Source organism: Nicotiana tabacum, chromosome 3 (genome assembly GCF_000715075.1).
Source record: "Nicotiana tabacum cultivar K326 chromosome 3, ASM71507v2, whole genome shotgun sequence".
Classification (NCBI taxonomy): domain Eukaryota; kingdom Viridiplantae; phylum Streptophyta; class Magnoliopsida; order Solanales; family Solanaceae; genus Nicotiana; species Nicotiana tabacum.
In genome coordinates this window covers 144,183,632-144,205,176 of record NC_134082.1, presented here as the reverse complement: position 1 = coordinate 144,205,176, position 21,545 = coordinate 144,183,632, and the positions used below count along the sequence as shown (strand labels likewise).

Below are 21,545 nucleotides of genomic sequence, written 5' to 3'. Positions count from 1 at the left end.
GCCTTTCAAACAGACTGGCATAAGATACCCCGATAGGGGTGAGAGCCTTTCCTCGTTTCAGCAACCTCTTCATTCTTGCATGTTGACAGGGCCGGAAACCTGATCCAGATGGCTTTTGGTAGGCTTGTATGGGTGGGTAAGCATTTCGTGGAGTCGGGTACCTGGGAAGCGAGGTATGGCTTTTGAGGTCACGGGGAAAGAAGTGGTGTTGGGGAGCGGAGAAGCATTGAAGAGTGATGGAGCTACTCGGATAGCTGGGAAAGCTGCCATAAATGGGTTGGGATGGAGAGTATGGAGGATCTTCCGTTATGGTGTTGGGTGCTTGGGAAATGACCGAGTTCAAGAGGCTTGGCAGTGGAGGGGGTGGTGCTTTTCCCGTTATCCATGCCTGATACATGTCTGCCACATGCTGTCTCAGCATTTTCACTTCTTCTACCAACCCGTTGTTCTGTTCGACCAATTGTTGTCGGTCATCAGTACCGATCCACTCGGTTCTGCGGTTCTGAGCCATTGTCCTTTGATTTTGCTTTGCAGGGAGGAGTTACCACAACCAACCACTTTCTATACATGGACACATCAAAGGGAAGTCATCACATTAGTGTTAGGGCATTGGACAGACAATCATGTATCAGAGATACAATGTACCTAAGCAGTTAGATAATTGTGCCCCCCTGAAAATCTTCCACACTCTCTTTTATTTATTTATTATTATACTTTTTTTTATTTTAGTGGTGGTCGAATCTTATGGAGATTGCCTACGTACCATGACCCCGCATGAATCAGACCGAGCGTAGTTCGGACCCAATAAAAGATAAACAATGCTAAACATTTTTTTTTTTCAATTTTCATGTTAAAACAAACTGAGTTTCAAAGGTTTGAAGATGACCTACAAGCTGGAAAATCAAACAACCCACATATTAAAAGATTTACAAACGGCCAATTTCTTTCCCCGTTTGACAAATGCAACCAAACGGTTATTTTTGCAAATGTGGCCCCTTCCAAATTTCACATGAATTTGAGGCCGGGGAGGATTATTTTATGACACTTTACACACTTGTCCATTCTTTTACGAAAATAACCTTTCGACAACTGACAGATACTCTAAGGTTATTTCGGCAAGAACGGTTCAAGACGCGGCCGAAGTTGGCTCGGCTTATTTTGACTAAAAAATCCAAACGGTATTCACCTGACCACTGACTTTTTTTTTCTTTTCAAATTATACTAAAAACCTGATGTTGCAAACACGGCCCTTCAGCGCCTCGGGGACGAAGATTTATAGGGCTGTGTGGGTCAACTAGACCAAAATCCTAAACATGACCCAAAAAGGTGGCTGTTTATGCAAAGTCAGTCTTCTGACGTCCCTCTCGGGAACGTTCGGCTATTTTTGACAAAACAATATCACCCGACTTATTTATGACTCTTTTTATCATTTTTCGAATTAGAAAAGTCAATATTGCAAACACGGCCTTTCAACGCCTCGGGGACGAAGATTTTTAAGGCTGTGTGGGTCAACTGGACAAAATCTTAAAAATGACCCGAAGGTGGCTGTTTATGCAAAGTCAGCCTCCCGGTGTCCCTTTCGGGAACATTCAGCTATGCCTTCATAAAACAGCGTCATCCGACTTCTCTATGACAAAATTAAAATTTTGACATTTTTTTTTTTTTTTTTTTTGCTATTTTAGCAAAAGGGGAGGTTGGACACCACCCGACTTATTCATGACAAGATTAAATTTTTTGATTTTTGTCTATTTTAGCAAAAGGTGAGGTTGGACCCGATGAGGGTTGCCTACGTATCTCACATCCTGTGAGAATCAAACCCGCGTAGTTCGAGCCTCGCGAATAAGTAAATGAACTAATATTTTTTTTTAATTGGAACTGTGAAAGAACTGCTTCAAAAGAAGAAAGGAAGTATATATATTTTTTTTTGATTGATTCCTTTTTGAAAGAAAGACTTGTAAAAATTCCTTTTCTTTTGATTTAAACTTAGAGAATTTCGAAAGTAAAAGGAAGTCTTTTTTTTTTTTTTAATTTCCATTTGTTTGTTTTTTTTTATTCTAAAGAAAAAAAAATATTTTTGGAATTTTACTTTTGATAAAAGAAATGCTTCTAAAAAATATTTTTTGAATTTTGAATTTTGAATTTTCTTTTCAATTTTGAAAGAAGTATCAAAATATTTTCGGATTTTTTTTTTTTTTTTAAAAAAAAAGAAAACATTTTTATTATTTTTGTTTTATCAACAATGGAAAATAAAGATATTTATATTATTTTATCTTTTTTTTGGAATTTTACTTTGAATTTTCTTGGCAAGACAAATACTCTTTGCAACAAATAAAGATATATATATTTTTTGGAAATAAAAAAAACTTTTCGGATTTATATATTTGCGACAAATAATGAAAGACTTTTTTATTTTTTTTTATTTTTTGCATTTTCATAAGCAAATAAATAATAAAAAAATCATTTTAAAAATAAGACTCTTTTTCATTTTCATTTTCATGGCAAGACAAACTATATATTTTTTTCTATTTTTATTTTTTGAAAAACAAAACAGAACAACGACTCTTTTTTTTTCTTTTCTTAGCTTTTAATAAAACAAACTAATAAGACATTTTTTTTTCATTTTCTCAAAATTTCGGCAGAGTTTTGACAGTATTTGGGCATTTGTTTTCTTTTCAAAAATAAACAATCAATTCCCTAACCGCTATTTCTTTTTTTTTCAATTTCAAAATATTATTCCTGATATTCACAAGTCAGTCAACACACAAGTCCGAATTAAATTAATGCGCAAGTAGTAACAAGTAAGATGCATCAGGATGGTCATTTTCATTTTTGGTGCACCTGTCCTAGACAGACCCAACCCCTGTGTTGAGCCTCCAAAGTCAGATGCACGTGATGCAAACAAACGTTCCTACTAGGGATCTGGCATGTGGCTTTGTTATACTAGGTTCAGAACCTGGGTGTTTGTTCTAGACCTGGCTTACCCGAGCGGACAGCTCGAGCCGAGGGGGTAGCGTACCGGGAATACAGAAGCTTCACCGGCTTAGCAACTTGTCCGAACCTCGTTCTAAATTGGGATTTGACACTATACAGAAAAGAAGTCATACGAAGTACACCCTTCTTCATGATTTAGAAGACTCAGAGAGGAGATGGGTTTCGGCACAGTTTATACATAGTTCACGTAATATCAAAGCGGTAAAAGCAACATTTAGCACATTAGACTCAAACATGTAAAAATCAGATAAAACAAAATATAACAATTTATATGAGCTCGAATTTCTAACCCTGAACCAGTGGTTCTGGGTAATCATCCCCAGCGGAGTCGCCAGAGCTGTCACACCTCCTTTTTCCGCCCCCGCGAGGGTACAAGGAGTTTTTCCAATTAAAGGACAATCGAAACGGGATTTATTTATTTCAGAGTCTCCACTTGGGAGATTTAGGGTGTCCCAAGTCACCAATTTAATCCCGAATCGAGGAAAAGAATGACTCTGTATTACAGTCTGCGAACCAGAAATCCGGATAAGGAATTCTATTAACCCGGGAGAAGGTGTTAGGCATTCCCGAGTTCCGTGGTTCTAGCACGGTTGCTCAACTATTATATTCGGCTTGATTATCTGATTTTATACAAATATGAACTTATGTGCAAATTTTATCTTTTTACTGCTTTCATAATTGTTATTATTATTTTTACAAGAATGTGAACATCGTTTAAAAACATGTCTTTGGATTGCGTCACATAAAATGCACCCGCGATCCGGAACGTATTTTTATTCAATGTTTTAGGATTTGGATTTGGGTCGCATAAATGCGCACCCATGTTTAAGAATGTATTATTATTAAATCGTGCCTAAAGCGATTAGCGTATTATTATTTATGGGTAAGACTGTGGAATTCACTAAACAGTCCATCCCGAATTCTAAATACTCAATTAAATATTTATTGAGGGCCCCGCAATTAGTGCATTTTATTGGGCGAGGCTCATCTCATTTTATTTTTAAAAGGACAGTCCTAAAATGCCTACATTTTTTATTGAAATTTGTCTCTACAAAATAAAGGAGAAATATCTTAATTTATTTACATGTTATTACCTAGTTACATTATACTAGGCATGTTCTCAGTTTGTCAAATTAAAAAAAAACATAGCAATTCTAATTTTAATCCTAGACCATTTATATGCTGAAATTAACCAATATTATTTAACTAAATAAATTTCTACCAACTTCCTACTAGATGGCCTATTCGTTTGATTTTTTATTCAACGGAATTACTACACCATTTATTTATTTTTAGGCAATAGATGTAGATAGTTCATTTGTTAAGCTATCGTCGAATGTTCCACTATATGTATTAAATATCTACATGATTCTGATTTTTTGCAAACTACATAATTTATACATACAAATAAAATTCAGAATATAATTAAATATAATTCAGAATTTCAACTCTTCATTTTTCGTATTCATGCTTCATATTTCGGATTACAATAACCAGCGTGTCAGTTGTGTACCTGATATTGGAAGCAAAAGAAAATGAAGATGAGAATCAGCAGCAGCAATAAAATCAGTACAACACAGCAACAATAGCCCAGCAACAGTAACAACCCAGTAACAAACCGGTAGAGTAGTAATCCAAAAAAAAAAAAAAGCTTCAGCTTTTATGAAACAACAATCAATTCTGATTTCAAACAACAAAAGAAAACAGAATATTTTTTTTAGTTTTTTTTTTATTTGAAAGCTTCAATAATTTTCGGAATTTTCTATCTCTCAAATGTTCAGCCCTTTTCTCTCTTTTATTTTCAGATTTGTTTTTCTCTCCCGTTTTTTTTTTCGTATCTGTCTGTGTATTTTTTCTTGTCTCCTTTTTATTCTGATTTCAAGACTTCTTATAACTCATCCCATAAATCTTTTAATCAATTAAAATCAACCCATTTTTTTATACCAAACTCATTATCTTCCCACTCATCCCCATTATATTAAATAAACATATCACACCACCCCATTTCATTTTGTCCCCCATGCTTCATTTAAAATAATGCAAGATTCCCCTTTAAATTAAATCTTGTCCCCCCTTTATATTAAACAACTATATCACAACCCACCCCATTTCATTTTGTCCCTCATGCTTCAAATAAACAATTTCAAAAAGTACAATTCCTAAACTACCCCCTCCGACCTTACTAAAATTACCAAACTACCCCTGAACGTACTACAAATTTACCAAACTACCCATCAGCTATAACACATCGATTAATCAAACTTAACCAAAATATAGACAATATGATCAATTTCTAACAATGTTCAAACAACAATATGAACGCGGATGAACATCATAACAACAATATCACATGAACACGATTTTAACAACATTTCAACAACAAAGCACATGAACATGATTTCAACAACATTTCAACAACAAATCACATGAACACAAATTGAACAACAAAGAACAACTAAAATTTGATTGAACAATATTTTAGCAACAAACAATCCTATTTTCGGATTCAACAACAACAACAAACAAGTATATTTTGATTTCTAAATTCAATAATATTGAACTTAAAATCAACTACTCTAACAACATTACAACAACAATTCCTATATTAAACTTTATGAGACAAATTCAAGAAATAATCACAAATGGTAAACAAGAAATCAAACTATACAAAATTCGGATTCAAGATCATCCAAACAAAGTATGAACATGAATGAATCTATTTTAACACAACAAACATGACGGATTAAACGATTAAATCAATATATTTCCTTTAACACAACTAAATTCTTTTTAGACAAATAACAAGATTGACGAATAAACAATTATGAACTTAAGCTTGAACTTAACAATATTAACAATTTCCAACAATACATAAACACATGAAACAAATTGAAGAAATAGTTAATTAAATTTCAATTTGAATCTAACAAACATCAAACTAACAAATATTCACTTAAACAATAATACAAACATGAAATGAATATGAAAACAACTAATTAAACTTCTATTTTGAAATCTGAAAATTAATTTAACAAAGCACATGAACATGAACAAACTAGAAAAATGATTTCAACGATGAACAACGAACAAAACAAGAATTGAATTCTTTAACGATTTTAACTTCGAGAAATATAAAAACTAAATATGGACAAAATAAAACTCAAAAACAACTAACCGAAGATGAATCAACGAAGAACTTTGATTGTAAACAAATCTGTCCGAGCCTCGACCAAAGCTCGAACAAATGACGACGAAGACGAAGAGAAGATGAAGGCAAAAAACAGCAGCAGCGGCAAGCATGTTTGGTGAAGGTCGACGAGCTGTTCGTCGTCGATGGAGCAGTGGAAACGCAGCAACAATGGAGGACAAAAAGCAGCAACAATGGAGGACAAAAAACAGCAGCAATGGAGGACAAAAACAGCAACAATGGCGGACAAAAAGGACGCAGCAGCAGCGACATGGATGACGCAGAAACAGCTGCGACGATGGTTGTTTGGACGCGACGAAGATGGTGTAGCTGCTGGGAGTCATTGCTGCTCGTCATGGCTGCTCGTTCATGGCTGCTTGGGGCTGTTTGAAGTCGTCCATGACTGGACGTGGTGAAGAAGACGACGAAGAAACAAGGGGGGGGGGGGGGACAACCATGGATGTCGAAGTTTGAAGGTGGTCGTTTGGTTTTAATGGCGGACGGGGGTCGATTTGGGTGGTCCGACGAGGGGTTGTGCGTGTGTGAGTGTGACGTTGGGCAGCCATGGTTGAGCTTTGAGGGGGAAGCCATGGATGACCTTGGAGAAACTTGAGGAAGAAGAAGAAGATAGGAGGGGGGCGGATGACTTCTTAGTCTTTTTAGGGTTTTTTTCTTGTTTCTTTTGTTTTGTGTTGTAAAATGTAAGACAAAGGGGTTTGGGTCTTTTGGGTTATGGACTGGGTCGACCCAATTCGAAATGGACTTGGTCGTAGGGAAGATTGGGCCATTTTTTGGGCCTATAGCTTGAAATTGAAGAAGAGGCCCAATTCCGACTTTCTTTATATTTTCGCTCTCTTTTCTTCTTTTATTTTTCTAAAACTAAATTATAAAAATACTTAAACTATTATTAAGAACTAATTAAGTTATAAAGGCGCAAATTAACTCTCAATAACAATTAACGCACAATTAAGTATTAATTAAGCATAAAATTGTATATTTGGACATTAAATGCTAAAAATGCAAACGATGCCTATTTTTGTAATTTTTAATTTTTGTAAAACAATTTTAATTACTATCAATTGTAGAATTAAATCCTACATGCAAAATGCGACATATTTTTGTATTTTTTATTAATTTAGCGAATAAACACGCACAGACAAATACAAATAATTCTTCAAAATATCACAAAATATCACAAAATTGCACACCAAAGAAAAATCATTTTATTTTTGAATTTTTTGGGAGTAATTCTCTTATAGGGCAAAAATCACGTGCTTACACCCTTTACCAAAGTCTAGATGCTAAATGGATTGAAGATTTATTGGACAAATCCGTGAGGCTTCTTGATGTTTGTTGCACTATAAGGGAACTTGTCTCGCAATATAAAGAAAATGTAAGAGATCTTCAATCATCTCTCAGAAGGAGAAAAGGAGATTCAACTACAGATGACAGTGTTGCCAGATTTACCTCTTTCAGCAAGAAGATCAAGAGGGATGCCAAAATATTAGTCTTGACTTTGAAACAAATGGATCAAGAGACTGCAGTATCAGTCTTGCCAGATGCAGATGAAGATACAATAGATGCGATTAGAGCACTAAGAGAAGCTAATGCAGTATGCATTTCAACTTTCCAAATGCTCTTGTCCTTCCTGTGTGTGCCACTTTTGAAGCCAAAGCAATCAAAATGGTCATTGCTTTCAAGATTGGTACACAAAGACAGAATAGCACCTGAAGTTCAAGAAGAAAACGCGAGCTTAGAAACCAGGCTGGAAACCTTCGGGCCGTACCTTGACAGCTTTGAAAATACGCTGGAAGCCACATTTAGGTGCTTGATCAGATCTAGAAGCTCGCTCCTCAATGTTCTTTCTTGTTAATCTGGCAGTTGTTGTTCCATACTCTGTAAATTGTATATAAACAGTTTTGTAGTTAGAAATATATAAATTTCAAGTGAAAGATTATACACCATTTATTGCCTCTATCTCTCTCTCTCTGATCAAAATTTAAAAGGTTATGCCTGTGAGTTTCAGCGCAAAGAAAGCACTTAGCAGTATTTCTCCATACCTGATATCAGGTTAAGTTTGTGTCTCAAATATCTCGATATCCATTGAAATGGTCCTCTTTAGACTAGATGGGGAAACAGATAAAACGCATAGCATATTCATTACATACTTTCTCTGCATAATTGGCTTCAAAGATCAAACTAATGAAGGGCCATAATCTGGATGAAATGTTTCTTCCTTATGCTCCTTATCCACCATACTTTAGGCATCACCGATAAATTAGGAATATAGCTTATGATTTGCTTATCTTACTTCATAGTCCATCTAGATACGGAGACCACTGTAACTATGACAATCTTGATATCATCTGTCTTCCTTCTGAGATAATTGGAAGCAGTAGATCTAATCAGAATGCTTATCCTATGTCCTTTTTCTTCTAGATCCTTAGCCAAATTCAACAAAGAAAACAAAATGAAGATCTAGCACAAGGATCTGGCACCAGATCAGCGGGCAAAGCAGCCAACCTACCATTCTTTCGAACATATAAATGGAGCAATTAACAATGCCACTTTGCTCGACTCAATATCAATTTAGTATAAAGTGGCATTGCTCAGCAAGCTTAATTGCATTTCTCCCAAAAGATCCTCTAGCAGTCCCTGAAAACAACAATATGTACGCTCCCCAGAAATAGATTTGAAGTGTGGATAGAACTCTTTTGAGGCTCAGCTGACAACTTCGAATATAGTCCCAAGGAACATAGGTGCCTGATTACATTGCAGAGTTCTCTTCTCATGCTAATCGGGAAACTTCTATTGCACTGATCTGAAGTTGGCTAGACATTTTTCACATATATAATGTCATGGGCACGGCGCCCCTGGTAGCTTCTAAATGTGTAGTGCCATGGACAGGCCCACTAGACTTCCTTAGCCAACTAAGTGTGCCCCTGCCTATGTCAGAGATCTTCAATCCTCTATCAGAAGGAGAAAAGGGTATCACTTAAGTACAGAAGCCAGCTTTACCAGATCACCTCCTTCGGCAAGAAGATTGAGGAGCCAAAAGTCTTCCTGGTCTTAACTCTTAAAAATAGATGAATATATTGAGGAATCAGAATTCCAAGATTCAGATATATGATTACAGTACTAAGGGAAGCCACGTAGCATGCATTTCAATTTTGCAAATGCTCTTGCTACTTCTTATCTGTCCAAGTTTTAAAGTCAAACTCGTCTAAATGGCACTGGTTTTGAGATTGGTGCATAAGGGAAGAATAGCATGTGAAAGTCGAGCAGATAACATTAACTTTGAAACTAGGCTGGAATCCTTCGATGGTCGCCTTGAGAGTTTTAATGATGGATTAGAAGGAGCATTTAGGTGCCTGATTGGATTGAGGAGCTCTCTCCTGAATATATTCTCTCCTTGTGGCTCAATATGCATTCTCATGTGTTCCTTCCCCTGCGTACTTAAAAATAAGATATATCGGAAAGAATGTGAAACTCATGGATTGTACCTTTTAAAAGTTTGCTAGTAAAAAATGTAAAACTTCGTTCTCTTTGCCCTGGAGGGTGAGTTGTGTAGGAAAACAACTATGCAGTCAATAATTTAGTAAACATTAAACAAGCACAGCATAACCAGCCATACATGGATGCACAAAATTCAATATTTTTATTTCCAATACACTCGTGTATCAATTATTGATTTAATTAAAAATTGCTCTTTCAGTGAAGCATCCTGAAGAAGCTACCTACCGCTGGACTAATTAAAAGGATGAACATCATAGCCATATCTTGGGCATCTTTAATCAAGTCAAGAAGGAGGAGTTCTTAGCTGTAACTTCCAGATGGAGCCAAGGAAAATAGCAGGATATGAATGTACCGACATATATTAATTAGTTCTGTCCACAATTTATTGGAAGCATTACATCTAGTCCAGGAGCTTATACAGATATGCTTCCAACCCCTTGCCAACCAAATCCAAAAGAAAAAATCCCATACGTGTACAACTCCATAAGATAAACTTCAGTCGTGCATTTTGAATTTTATAGTTGATCTACTAGCCCCTCTGAGATCTTGACACCTTAAAATATTCCCATTATTCTGTCATTATTTACATTTCAATTATCTAAATATTATGTATTCTGGTAGTTGATGGATTTAAGCCTTTATGGAGGAGACAGCCTTACCTAGCCACCTATTACATGACAGAGACTAACTAAACAACTGAACAAATAAAGTAGGCTTCTTGAAGTTGATGCATCTTCAATCAAATAATATCAATAGAAAAGTTTTTTTTCATAGTATTGGCACCATTTCTGGAAACAGAAAGAGGCAAATCATGCAAACACTTACATGATAATTATATGCCTCATGTTCACCTTATAACTACGAGGATTAATGAAAGTAATCAGTACAACCTTTTGTTGGCCAAATGTGCAGCAGGTTTACAAGTTCCAAAAAGATCCAGCTGCGCATCACATGCTGATTTAATTAGGCCATTGCTCATCTTGTCTCCTCCCATGGTTGTTTTCCTAAATACCAAGTCTCAAAATTAAATTCCATCAAAACTTTGTGAAATCCCCTAATCTGAAAGAAAACCATAAGAAATGGCTTCACTTTCTTCAAAATCAAATCACGTTCGATCAATCAGTTTGCCTAGTTTGCCTGGGAGATCACACCCTACCATCCAGAGAGTTGAAGAGGAGCTAAAGAAGCTCAAATCATTAGAAGTATCTGTTGCACCAACAACAGTGAGCAATGGTCTAAAAGGTTTGGAGAAATTGTACAAGTGCATAGATGATCTTCTCAACTTGCCTCAAACCCTTCATGCCCTCTCCCAAAGTCTACATGCAAAATGGGTTGAAGATCTATTGGATAAATCAATGAGGCTTCTTGATCTGTGTGGCACTGCAAGGGAACTTGTATCACAATGCAAAGAAAATGTAAGAGATCTCCAATCCTCCCTCAGGAGGAGAAAAGGAGATTCAACCACAGATGACAACGTTACCAGATTTACCTCTTTCAGCAAGAAGATCAAGAGGGATGCCAAAAGATTAGTATTTACCTTGAAAAAAATGGATCAAGACACTACAGTATCTGTTTTGCTAGATGCAGATCAAGATACAATAGCTGTGATTAGCACTAAAAGAAGCTAATGCAGAATGCATTTCAACTTTCCAAATGCTCTTGTCCTTCTTGTGTGTACCACTTTTGAAGCCTAAGGAATCTAAATGGCCACAGCTTTCAAGATTGGTAAACAAAGAAAGAATAGCATCACTAGTCTTAGAAGAAAAGATGAGCTTAGAAACCAGGCTCGAAAGCTTTGAGACGTATCTTGTCAGCTTCGAAGATGGATTGGAAGCAACATTTAGATGCCTTTATAGATCTAGAAGCTCGCTACTCAATGTTTTCTCCTGCTAATCTGGCAGTTGGTATTCCATATGCTGTAAATTGTATATACACAGTTTTGTAGTTATGTGAGAAATATACAATCTTCCAGCGATTGGTTATACATCAATGTCATGTCTCTTTCTCTCTATATATATCTATATATTATATTATACATGAATATTGCCATAAACTGTGCAGTAGGACTGTAATTCAAATACCTGAATGGAGTCCAAATTTAACAGGTTATGCTTATGACTTTCAGCATCTAGAAAGAATCCTGCAGCATTGTCTAAATCTGATGTCAGGTTAAGTTTTATCCAGAAAATAGCTCAAAATTTCATTGAAATGATTCTCCTTAAACTAGAGGAGAAGCAGATATAACTAATAGCAGATAATTTACATACTTCCATTGCATGATTAGTGAAATGATCAAACCAATGAGTGAATGAGAAAATTCTATGACTCCTAAATCAATATTAAAGGGTAAGAAGCCACTTGTCTACATTTGGAAAAAAGTATTGCTTCCTTATTCTTCTTATACACCATTCTAAAACAACGATAATTTACTAGGGATATATAATATTGTGAATGATCTCTGTTTCTATTTGGTTCATAGTCATCTAGCTATGGAGACCACCACAGATTTGACCAAATTGATTCCTAATCTCCCTGAATTTGTTCTTAAGATTAGTGGAAGCATTAGACCTAAATCCTAGTCAAGAAGGTTTCATATATCCTTTATCTTCTTCCTGCCTCCCCAAGGGAATTCAACAAAAAAAATGGGGATTGAAATGCAGGTTGTTGGAGCACTATCACAAGGATTTTGCATCAGATAGGCAACCAAAGTGACAGAGTGCTCTCTCGAACATATCAGCACTATAGGCAGTAATGCCACTTTACTCAACACAACATCAGTTTGATATGAATGACCTAAGAGTTTGGTGGCATTATTCAGCAAGTTTAATTGCTTTGCTCCCAATAGATTTACTAGCTGGTCTGAAAAGCAATACCGTGACATGCTTCCAAAATAGAGCTAATGCAAAACTTGACAAAGCTAAAATGTGGGAAGTACAATTAGCCCTACCAGAATACATGATACATGAACAATGCTGCAGCTACAATCATAAAAGAAAAAGAATAAGTAGAAAAGAAACAGAACGATCAGGCTATACGTTGCACAAAGAAAATTTTACTCATATATGTATCTACTTTGAAATTACATTTGATCTATTAAATCCATTTCATAGGTATGCCTTAATACTAATCTATATCTCTTATCTGAATATGCTTTGTCAATGTAATTGATGGATTGGAGTTGTCAATATACACTGGGTTTAGTACCAGTAGGTTGTTTCTTGCACTCAAGGCGACAATGTCAGAACCAAAAAAAACAGCATAACCATAGTAGAGCAACAGGTATCGGGTTGATATGCCAGTAAGCGTCCAAATATGCAACTAAGGACAGGTTAGGAGAGGGACGACAAGATAGACCAAGAGACAAGGTGCCACTTTAGTAGCAAAGAATAGCCTGATTGCATGAAGACAAGGGTCGCAGTTGTGGTGCACAGATAAGCTCAAGTCCCATTACAAACACAATGCCAGAGGATGGGCAAACTGGAGATATCACTCTACCTATGATACTAGATATATCATATATGAGGGCTTCATGAACAGAAAGGAAGGGTAGGCGCCGTCTTACAGGTCTTTCATTTAAATCCAACTAAGGTAGTGTGCATCTAAATAAGGGGGGTACAAAAATAGCTTTCACATACAAACATGAGGGCGAAATATATAATTCTCATATCTTCTTAAGTGTCTCTTAGTTCTGATGATGAGTAAGCATTTTGTACCATTGATTCTGCTTGAGAAAGGCGCTAGTCAACTTCTCCGATTTACTGAAATAAGATTTCATGAACCTACACCTTGATGATAAAATCCATCCCAGTGAAAGAAAAGAACATTTTTATAAAAGAAACCATCAAACTGAAATCTGGTAACATGTTGTCACTATAATTTACAAGCAACTGAAACAAAGAAGGTAAATCAACAAGAAGTTATATCCGAACAGCAAACAAAATCAAATTAATTTTTTTTATTTAAGGCAAACAAAATCAAATGAATAGAAGTAAGACAGAAATTATCGTGACAACATGTTTTACAAAATAATACAACAAAGGAAGAAAAAGTCCAACTAACCTATTAGGAAGAACCAATGTTTGTCTTCTTTCATATCCTTCTGTTTGTGTACATTACAGTATATAGAAGAGGGGTAAGCTTCCAGCTACAATAGAACCCTATATGTTCAATAAAACATCAAAGACACTCACCCATGAAACTTTCACAAGAGCACTGACAAATTCTTTGAAGTCAGAAACTCAACCACCTCGTTCGATCAATTAGTTTGCCGGAAAAAGAGAAAACTCAAAAGGCAGTGATCTTTAAAAGAAATTGTTAACATCGCCCAAATATACGCAGAATTTCTACCCTATGCTCCAACCCAAAAAAGGGTCTTTTTATCAACTTACTCAAAGCAATACGAAGCACAGCCCAAAAGTACATTACGTACCACAAACAATTCAACCAAACAAAGAAATTAAAAGAAGAAAAACATATGTAAAGTTGTAAGTACCAAAAATAGTCAAGTAATACATGAATTTAAGGTTCGAAGGTAGCCCTGAGTCAATTAGGTGATAGATTCTTCTCTCAAAGACGAGCCATGTACGTACATATGATGAATGAACGCAAAAGGGGGGAAACAATAGTAAAATTGCAATAGCCCATTTGTCTTTTTCCTATTCGTTCTTGTTGCCATGTCATCTCGCTCGACCAGGTCAGCTATGCATTCAAAGTTCAAACAGGCCAGTTATACATTCAATAGATACAACAACCCAGTATAATCCCACTTGGGAGGGCTTACCTCTATCCTAGGGTACAGAGACTGTTTCCAAATAGACCTCCGGCATCCTTCCCTCCAAAAACTTCCCACCTTGCTCTTGGGAGACTCGAACTCACAACCTTTCGATTGGAAATGTATACATTCAATAGATACATTTATGAAAATGTGAGATGTTCCATAAATATGATCCAAAGTCGACGTATCTAAATAAAAAGTCGTGCTAAGTTGAAGGGCTGCCGATATATTTGGCCTGCTTTTAATTAATCAGACTCATACAACAAAAAGCAAATGTATACAGGTTTCTTTTGTTATCTAATACGTCTAATCCAAGAATATTTCTGAAGATGAAAAAAAACATTTTAGCTCATCCAAGTAGGAATCTTAAAAGCAGGAAACCAATAACAATTTTTCCCGATGACTCACTAGTCATTTGCAAGATCTCTAACACTTGGATACATCAAATTAAAAGAAATAATCCTAGTGTCTGGTCATGATTCTAGATAGGAGCATATCCTTGCTATATTTGCATGCCATAATATAATATATATTTTATTAAACAAAGAAAAGTTAGATAATAACATATTCAGATGCAACAAGTAATATAACGTGTCATTCCGTGATGAGTACTGAACATTGCGACCTTTTGAGCTAAAGAAGCAAAGTTTTCTTGACACTTGTTGATTGCTAATAAGTACATCTGTCCAAAGCTCTTGGATAAAAAGTTGAAGGAAAATCTAAGTGGGACTTTGTGAGGATCTCCGGATAGAATAAATAAATTAAGTGAGATATACTCCTACCATAGAAAACTAAAAAGTAGTAATAATTATTAAAAAGTATGTTCATCCCCTATTTCCTAGACTAGATATGGGTCTCAAGAATTATACTGCTTCACCATCCCCCTGGGAATGCAGCCAAAAAATTTACCGACATCACTTGTCAGATCACTTGAACCTTGCACCAAATGTTTATACTATCTGCCCCTATTCAAAACTTTTCTTCCCTTCAAAGCAAACATCTCTAGTTTTTCTCCGTAGATTTGGGATTTCCATGTAAGTGGGAACTCGCTTTAGTTATATAATAATATAATTGAAAGATTTAAGTTATAGTATATGATAGTGGTAACATATCTTTATATTATCAACGAGATTTAACTTTTTAATATCTTACTTATAATTTTTACCAAGTTATTATTTATTTGATGTTTGCCATATATTACTTCCGCGGTCCATAATAAGTGATCTTTGGTCTTTTTATTTTGGTCCAAAATAAGTATTTTTTTACATAATCAAGAAGGAATTAATTTTATTTTTGCAAAAGTTGTCCTTATTTACATATTCCAATATGTCAAGGTAACAATTAATTAAGGATAATTTAGCGAATACATCTTTTTTTCTCTAGGAATTCGTATTTTGTTAAGGAATGTGCCAAAAACTAAAAAGTGATTTATTATGGACCGAATGTAATTAGACTTGTCATGAGCCGTCTAACTGAAGCAAAATTAGTAACTCAGACTTGTCATGACCCGTCTCTCTGAAACAAAATTAGTAACTATTTCAACTTGCTTTGTAAAAAGTGCATTAATGTTCTCCTAAATTATTGATGGATAGCCCAAAACAGCAAGGTATGGAGGAGAGTCGAGAAAAAGACTATCAACCTAAACAAATTTAATGGCTTGTGACAAGTGTCCTCTCATTTGACATTCAATGAGTGTGTCCAAACCCAACTACTAGCTAGCTAAGTGAGTGGCCATACCTCCTAAACTTTCATTATGCTTATCTTCATAAATGCTCTATTATGCTATGAATTATGATCCTCCAAACTCCTCTTCACCCCACATGCATGTACATTTAAATATACTATTTCCGTGATTAAATATGATACTTCTCAAGTTGCTACTATATCTCTTGCAAATTTGCAACTCTTGAAATCCTTGTTTATTACTAACTCCGATACACAATAAATGATTTTTTTGGTTGTTTTCGTACACATTAATAAATTCATCTTTTAACATTAATTAGCAATAAAATTGATCATATTAACCTTTATTATCTCTTCACATAAATACTCCTAACACATACTCCAATACTATTTACTCCAATAGCAATGTAGGAAAAAAAATAATTAATTCATTATTGTAATTTGGAAAAATCAGATATTTTAGATCATAAAAAAAAATAAAAAATCACTTATTGTGAATCGGAGGGAGCATCGTTCTAAGCTTCATTTTGGAGGATCAAGAAAACATGTACATACACGAAAATGTCATACAAACTCCAAGGTCAGTGCAAAAAAGTAGGATTCAGGAACCATATTACAAAGTACAAACTTATAGTCCATCAATTTCCTTGGTATAACTTACAGCATTATTTTGGCAGGTACGTGGACGTGGGAACAGTGAAAGAACATGCCACTCGTGCACAACAACCTTGTATCTTCGTGAGTTGTCTTAACCACAATATCCAACTATACCTTCTAACCACCATATGCAGTACTTATTGATCTTTCTATAGATCTCACTCTTTATGTCTCTAAATTCAATCTTTCTATATGATGTAATATCCAACGCCAAAGTTCCTCCAATCCAGACACTTTTGGGAGCCCACCCCATTACTCTATGTCAACCGACTTTTCTGGATGAATGAACCTTTGTTAAGCCCGAGTTGGCGGTGGTCTAGATGCTTGATAAAGGTGATATAATTTAAGCTTAAAAAATCTAAGTTTGTACTACATAAATCCATTAAATAATAAAATAAATTAAAGAGAGATATGCCCTATCCCAATCATTATTAATGTATGACTGATATAGTATGAAAGTAGTAGTACTCTTGTTTGTTGGTTGAAGCCTTGACAGATAGAACCACTACAAAAGAAATTAAAAAACCCACACTGGCTTCACATGTACATCACATTGATACATTATTCCAAATTAACTATTCATTTCTCCTACCTTTTGTCTGCTTCCAAATAGTTTTTGCATATAAAAAGAAGCTAAAGGAATGTTCATGTAACACAACACAATTTGAAATATGAACCTCTCAACAATTCGAACAATGGCTGCTCTTTCCCCTAGGTCTCATTCTCATAGTCCTTATCGTACCCGTTGTGTTAGCTTTCCTGCTAGATCACATCCTAGCACTATCAAGATTGAGCAAGTTCTTAACAAGATTAAAACTTGGGAATCATCTTCTCCTTTATCTCCAAAAGCAGTAGAAAAAACCGACAATGCTTTATCTGGGCTTGTAGAATTATACGAGTGCATAGAGGAACTTCTTGCTCTACCAATGACTCAGAGGGCACTTCTTCAGCATCAAGATGACAATTTTGTGAAGGAGTTGTTGGAAAGATCTGTTAGATTCATAGATATTTGCAGCAACACAAGGGATGCCGTTATGTGTTTGAAGGAAAGCATAAGAGAACTTCAATCTGCGCTTAGGAGAAGCAAAGCAGGGGATGATTTTTTGACCATTGAGGGAAGTGTTACTGCTTATATTTCTTCAAGAAAAAACACTCAGAAGGAAATTGAAAAGTCTCTTACTATGTTGAAACAAATAGATAACACCCCATCAGCAACTAACACAGAATCTCAGCTTTCTGCCATAATAAGGGTCCTTGAAGATGCGAGTTTCACAACCATTTCTACTTTTCAGTCATTGCTAATGTTTCTTTCTGTGCCAGCCTCAAAACCAAAGTCCAATAAATGGTCATTGGTTTCAAAGATTGTGCACAAAGGGGTGTTAGGCAGTGAAGGGCAGAGGGAAAAACTGACTGAGCTGGAGAAAGTGGACACTGCACTTAACAACTTGCTGGACCATGCTTCTGGTTCGGGGCATGAAGAGGAAGTGGAAAGTTTTGAATTTGCACAAAGAAATCTGGAGAATTTGGAGGGTAGCATTGAGGATCTTGAAAATGGATTGGAAATGTTGTTTAGGCTTTTGATTCGTACAAGGGTGTCTCTACTCAACATACTTTCTCTCAGTAGATAAAAAGATAGTGGCAAAAAGTCTCATGCGTCGCAGTTCAAGTTTTTTTAATGATTGAATCTGTGATATAGAGTCACTTCTAGTCATTGAGTCATGTAAATGAACATATTGTGTATAGTATTAGCAGCTAAAGGGAAGAGAATTAGGAAACATGGACTAAAGTTTTCCAATTTCCTAATCCTCTTTTCTCCTTATGTCGTAGGCTCGTAGCTCTGTCTGCTTTTTGTGTTATTCCAATTTCTACAGATTAGTGCCAAAATTTTGTAGAGGTGCTAATTCTGGCCAAGATTCGTGATTATTCGGAATTCTATGGATTTAATCCAAATATGTCCAAGTTTGTGTGCAAGTAACAAGTAGGTAAATGGGCTGATCTGGTATGGATAGGCCCATTCAGTATTGGGATTTATTCAATCAATCCTTTAATGGATCTAGTTCCTTCTTGTGTATGAAACATTCTGAAAATTATTGTGAGATGGATATCATAGTAGTCTGCAGGTTTTGTGTCTAACAAAAATGCGATGTTATCGATAGAACATAGGAAGACATTGAATCATTTACAACTCGAATATGATGTATCTACAACTCTAGACACAAACAAGAGTGTTTCGTTCAATATAAAAGGAAAAATCATCTCCCTGCTGATCCCTAAAGAAAGGGACGACTCATTAGTGTAATTACACTCTCCAATTCTCAAGGGAGGTGAGAATTGGAGGTAATTACACTGTGTAATTATAATGTTGCCTTTTAGTTTCTTTTCCTTTTATTTTTATTTTTATTTTATTTTTTTTCTTTATAACTTTTTTTATATTTTTTACTTTTAATTTTTTTTTTTTTGAATCTTAAAATATATTTTCTTTGTACATTATTTATATTTTATTTTTCTACCTTTACTATTTCATGAAATTGCTTATATTTTATTTTTTATTTATTTTATTATTCTATATTTTAAAACTACACCTCCTAATATTAGAAATAATGGGTCATTAACAAACTTGGTATATAATGGGTGATGCAATTAAAGTAAAATTTCGTTGTTGAATGTAGTAATAAATTTATTATGTTTTCTAATCTTAAGTTGTAGTGGAACTTACTACTATTATTATGTTGAAATTTGACATATGTTAAATTATTATTTTTTTGGATTTTAAAATTGTGTTATATTCATGGTTCCAATTTACTTGTTTTAGTAATATTGGCTCATATTGCATGTTATTCATTTTTTAGTTAGAATTGATAAATTAATTTTGTCAAACATTTGAATAATGTTATGACATTATATTTATAAATATTAATTTATTTTATCAAACATGAATTCTATGATATTTTACAAAAACGTATGTTTTTAGTTTTTATAAGTATCTAAATTAAATATTATTAATTTAGACTATATATAAAAATTATGTTTACAATATTAGTTACAAATATATGATTACTAATTAATGTATATTCACGAAAAATATACATCTTAAATACCAAATATAATATCATTTATACTTATAAAAATTTATAGGCATATATTTATTGTATTAACTTTTAAGTTTTGATAATTACTTTACTTAAAATTTTATCTAATCGTGTAATTACACGTGTACAACTAAACAGTAAACTTGTAATTATATTGTAATTATACTATGACAAACAAATAAGTTATCGTAATTAATAGGCTGTATAATTACTATTCTAATAATTACATCAATTTCAATTACATGGTGGCTTTCCAAACAGACCAGATTTTAAGTAGTAGTTAGTAATCAGACTAAAGTATTTGTGAGTCGTAGTTTATTTTTGTTGCTTCTTATCACATAAGTGCGGAGAAAATTGACAACAGCGTAACCAAATTTTTGGACCAAAATTTGGAAATTATATCATGGAAGAGAAAAGAAAATGATGTGGTACCAAGTGGATGTCCATGCAAATTCCAATGCGCAAGTAAATAGGTTATCATGATCGGTCATAACGCATCATCAAAAATTATATTACAATATCCTCTACATAAAAACTTGTCCGCTTCAATCAAGCTTTCTTTCTTATAACAAAGGAACAATATTTCCTTGAGTAATTCCTAAATGAAACATGAAATTGATATCTTAACGGTGAAGACAGAAATGTGAAAAAGGTCAAACGAAAGCAATGTGAAAAGGAAAAATATTAAAAAACGAAAACGGTGAAGGCAGCAAACAGAATCAGAAAGACATTTTCCTAGGAAGGCCCAAAGCTCACTGTTCGAAACCAACCTTGAGATTTTACCAAATTATGTAAAATACTAAACTTAATTATTATTAGGGAATTTTTAATTACCCAATATAGTACTCCCTGCGTATGAGAATATGATATACAATATACATATAAAATGATATGCGTATTGAGGACTTTAAGAGTATGAATGTGTGTGGGCGAAAATCATCATGCTATATGTTGACCAAGTCAACATGAAGGAAGTCTTCGGAGGATGCCATGTGTCGTCGATAGGATACAATGACCCGACCTCAAAGGATCGACGTCATGAGAAGATAATGGATGTCGACAAGATCGAAGTGACTCGATAGAAGACGAGGACGAGGACGAGCACTCCATTTTGGAAAGCAGTAACGACTAGTTCCTACTATTCCTTAGAGAATATTCCAGTAAATATTCCTCCCAATTGTACTATCTAGGGTTTTGTGGCCCATGTATACTTACAAATATAAGGTCAAATACATCGACAACCCCTTAAAGTTGTCCTCACTTTTCACTCTAACATTCTATCTTAAGTTTGTTCTATTTGAACACTTTAACTAGGCTTTTACTGTGTCATTTAGACACAAAATTTGGTAGACAGCCAAATACAAAAGGTTTGTGTAATTCACACACCAGAGTGACAAATAGGAATGAGACACATTGATTTAACTTAAATAATTTTTTTTTTAAAAAGGCTTTTGAAGAAATAGAAAAAATTTAAGAGAAACAAAAACCCCGCCCCACCGCAGGTCATCTTCCCTAACGACCCCCTCATTCGGTCTTTGTTTCCGGCGACCTCGTCCTATGTTCCACCCTTTTTAGCTAAAATCAAAAATTCATAAATTACAACCCCTCCCCCCAAAACGTGACACCTACACAGATTCACTTAATTTTT

The 21,545-nt window shown here is 34.7% G+C and overlaps 2 protein-coding genes across 32 annotated transcripts; one reads left to right on the top strand and one right to left on the bottom strand.

Moving 5' to 3' along the window:
* Positions 1–4,304: 4,304 nt before the first annotated feature.
* On the bottom strand, positions 4,305–14,633 carry LOC107781826 (uncharacterized). Of its 31 annotated transcripts, XR_012707910.1 has the most exons (7): positions 13,885–14,606; positions 13,754–13,793; positions 11,776–11,834; positions 10,585–10,698; positions 8,239–9,626; positions 7,646–8,074; positions 4,305–4,504 (listed from the first exon to the last, which is right to left on the bottom strand). XR_012707910.1 is itself a non-coding variant. In XM_075250009.1 (6 exons), the coding sequence occupies exons 1-4, from the start codon at positions 13,886–13,888 to the stop codon at positions 9,402–9,404; spliced, it is 390 nt and encodes a 129-aa protein (XP_075106110.1). In that variant the 5' UTR covers positions 13,889–14,633; the 3' UTR covers positions 4,305–4,504; positions 7,646–8,074; positions 8,239–9,401. The 31 variants fall into 31 exon arrangements, 2 of the variants coding, with proteins under 2 accessions (XP_075106110.1, XP_075106109.1); XR_012707904.1 differs by having other exon boundaries at positions 11,776–11,846; positions 13,754–14,605; XR_012707909.1 differs by having other exon boundaries at positions 13,754–14,605.
* A 2,600-nt stretch (positions 14,634–17,233) lies between these two features.
* On the top strand, positions 17,234–18,488 carry LOC107781824 (uncharacterized). The gene has a single exon (XM_075241687.1). It carries the CDS (start codon positions 17,480–17,482, stop codon positions 18,434–18,436), a length of 957 nt encoding a protein of 318 aa, XP_075097788.1. The 5' UTR covers positions 17,234–17,479; the 3' UTR covers positions 18,437–18,488.
* Positions 18,489–21,545: the final 3,057 nt, after the last annotated feature.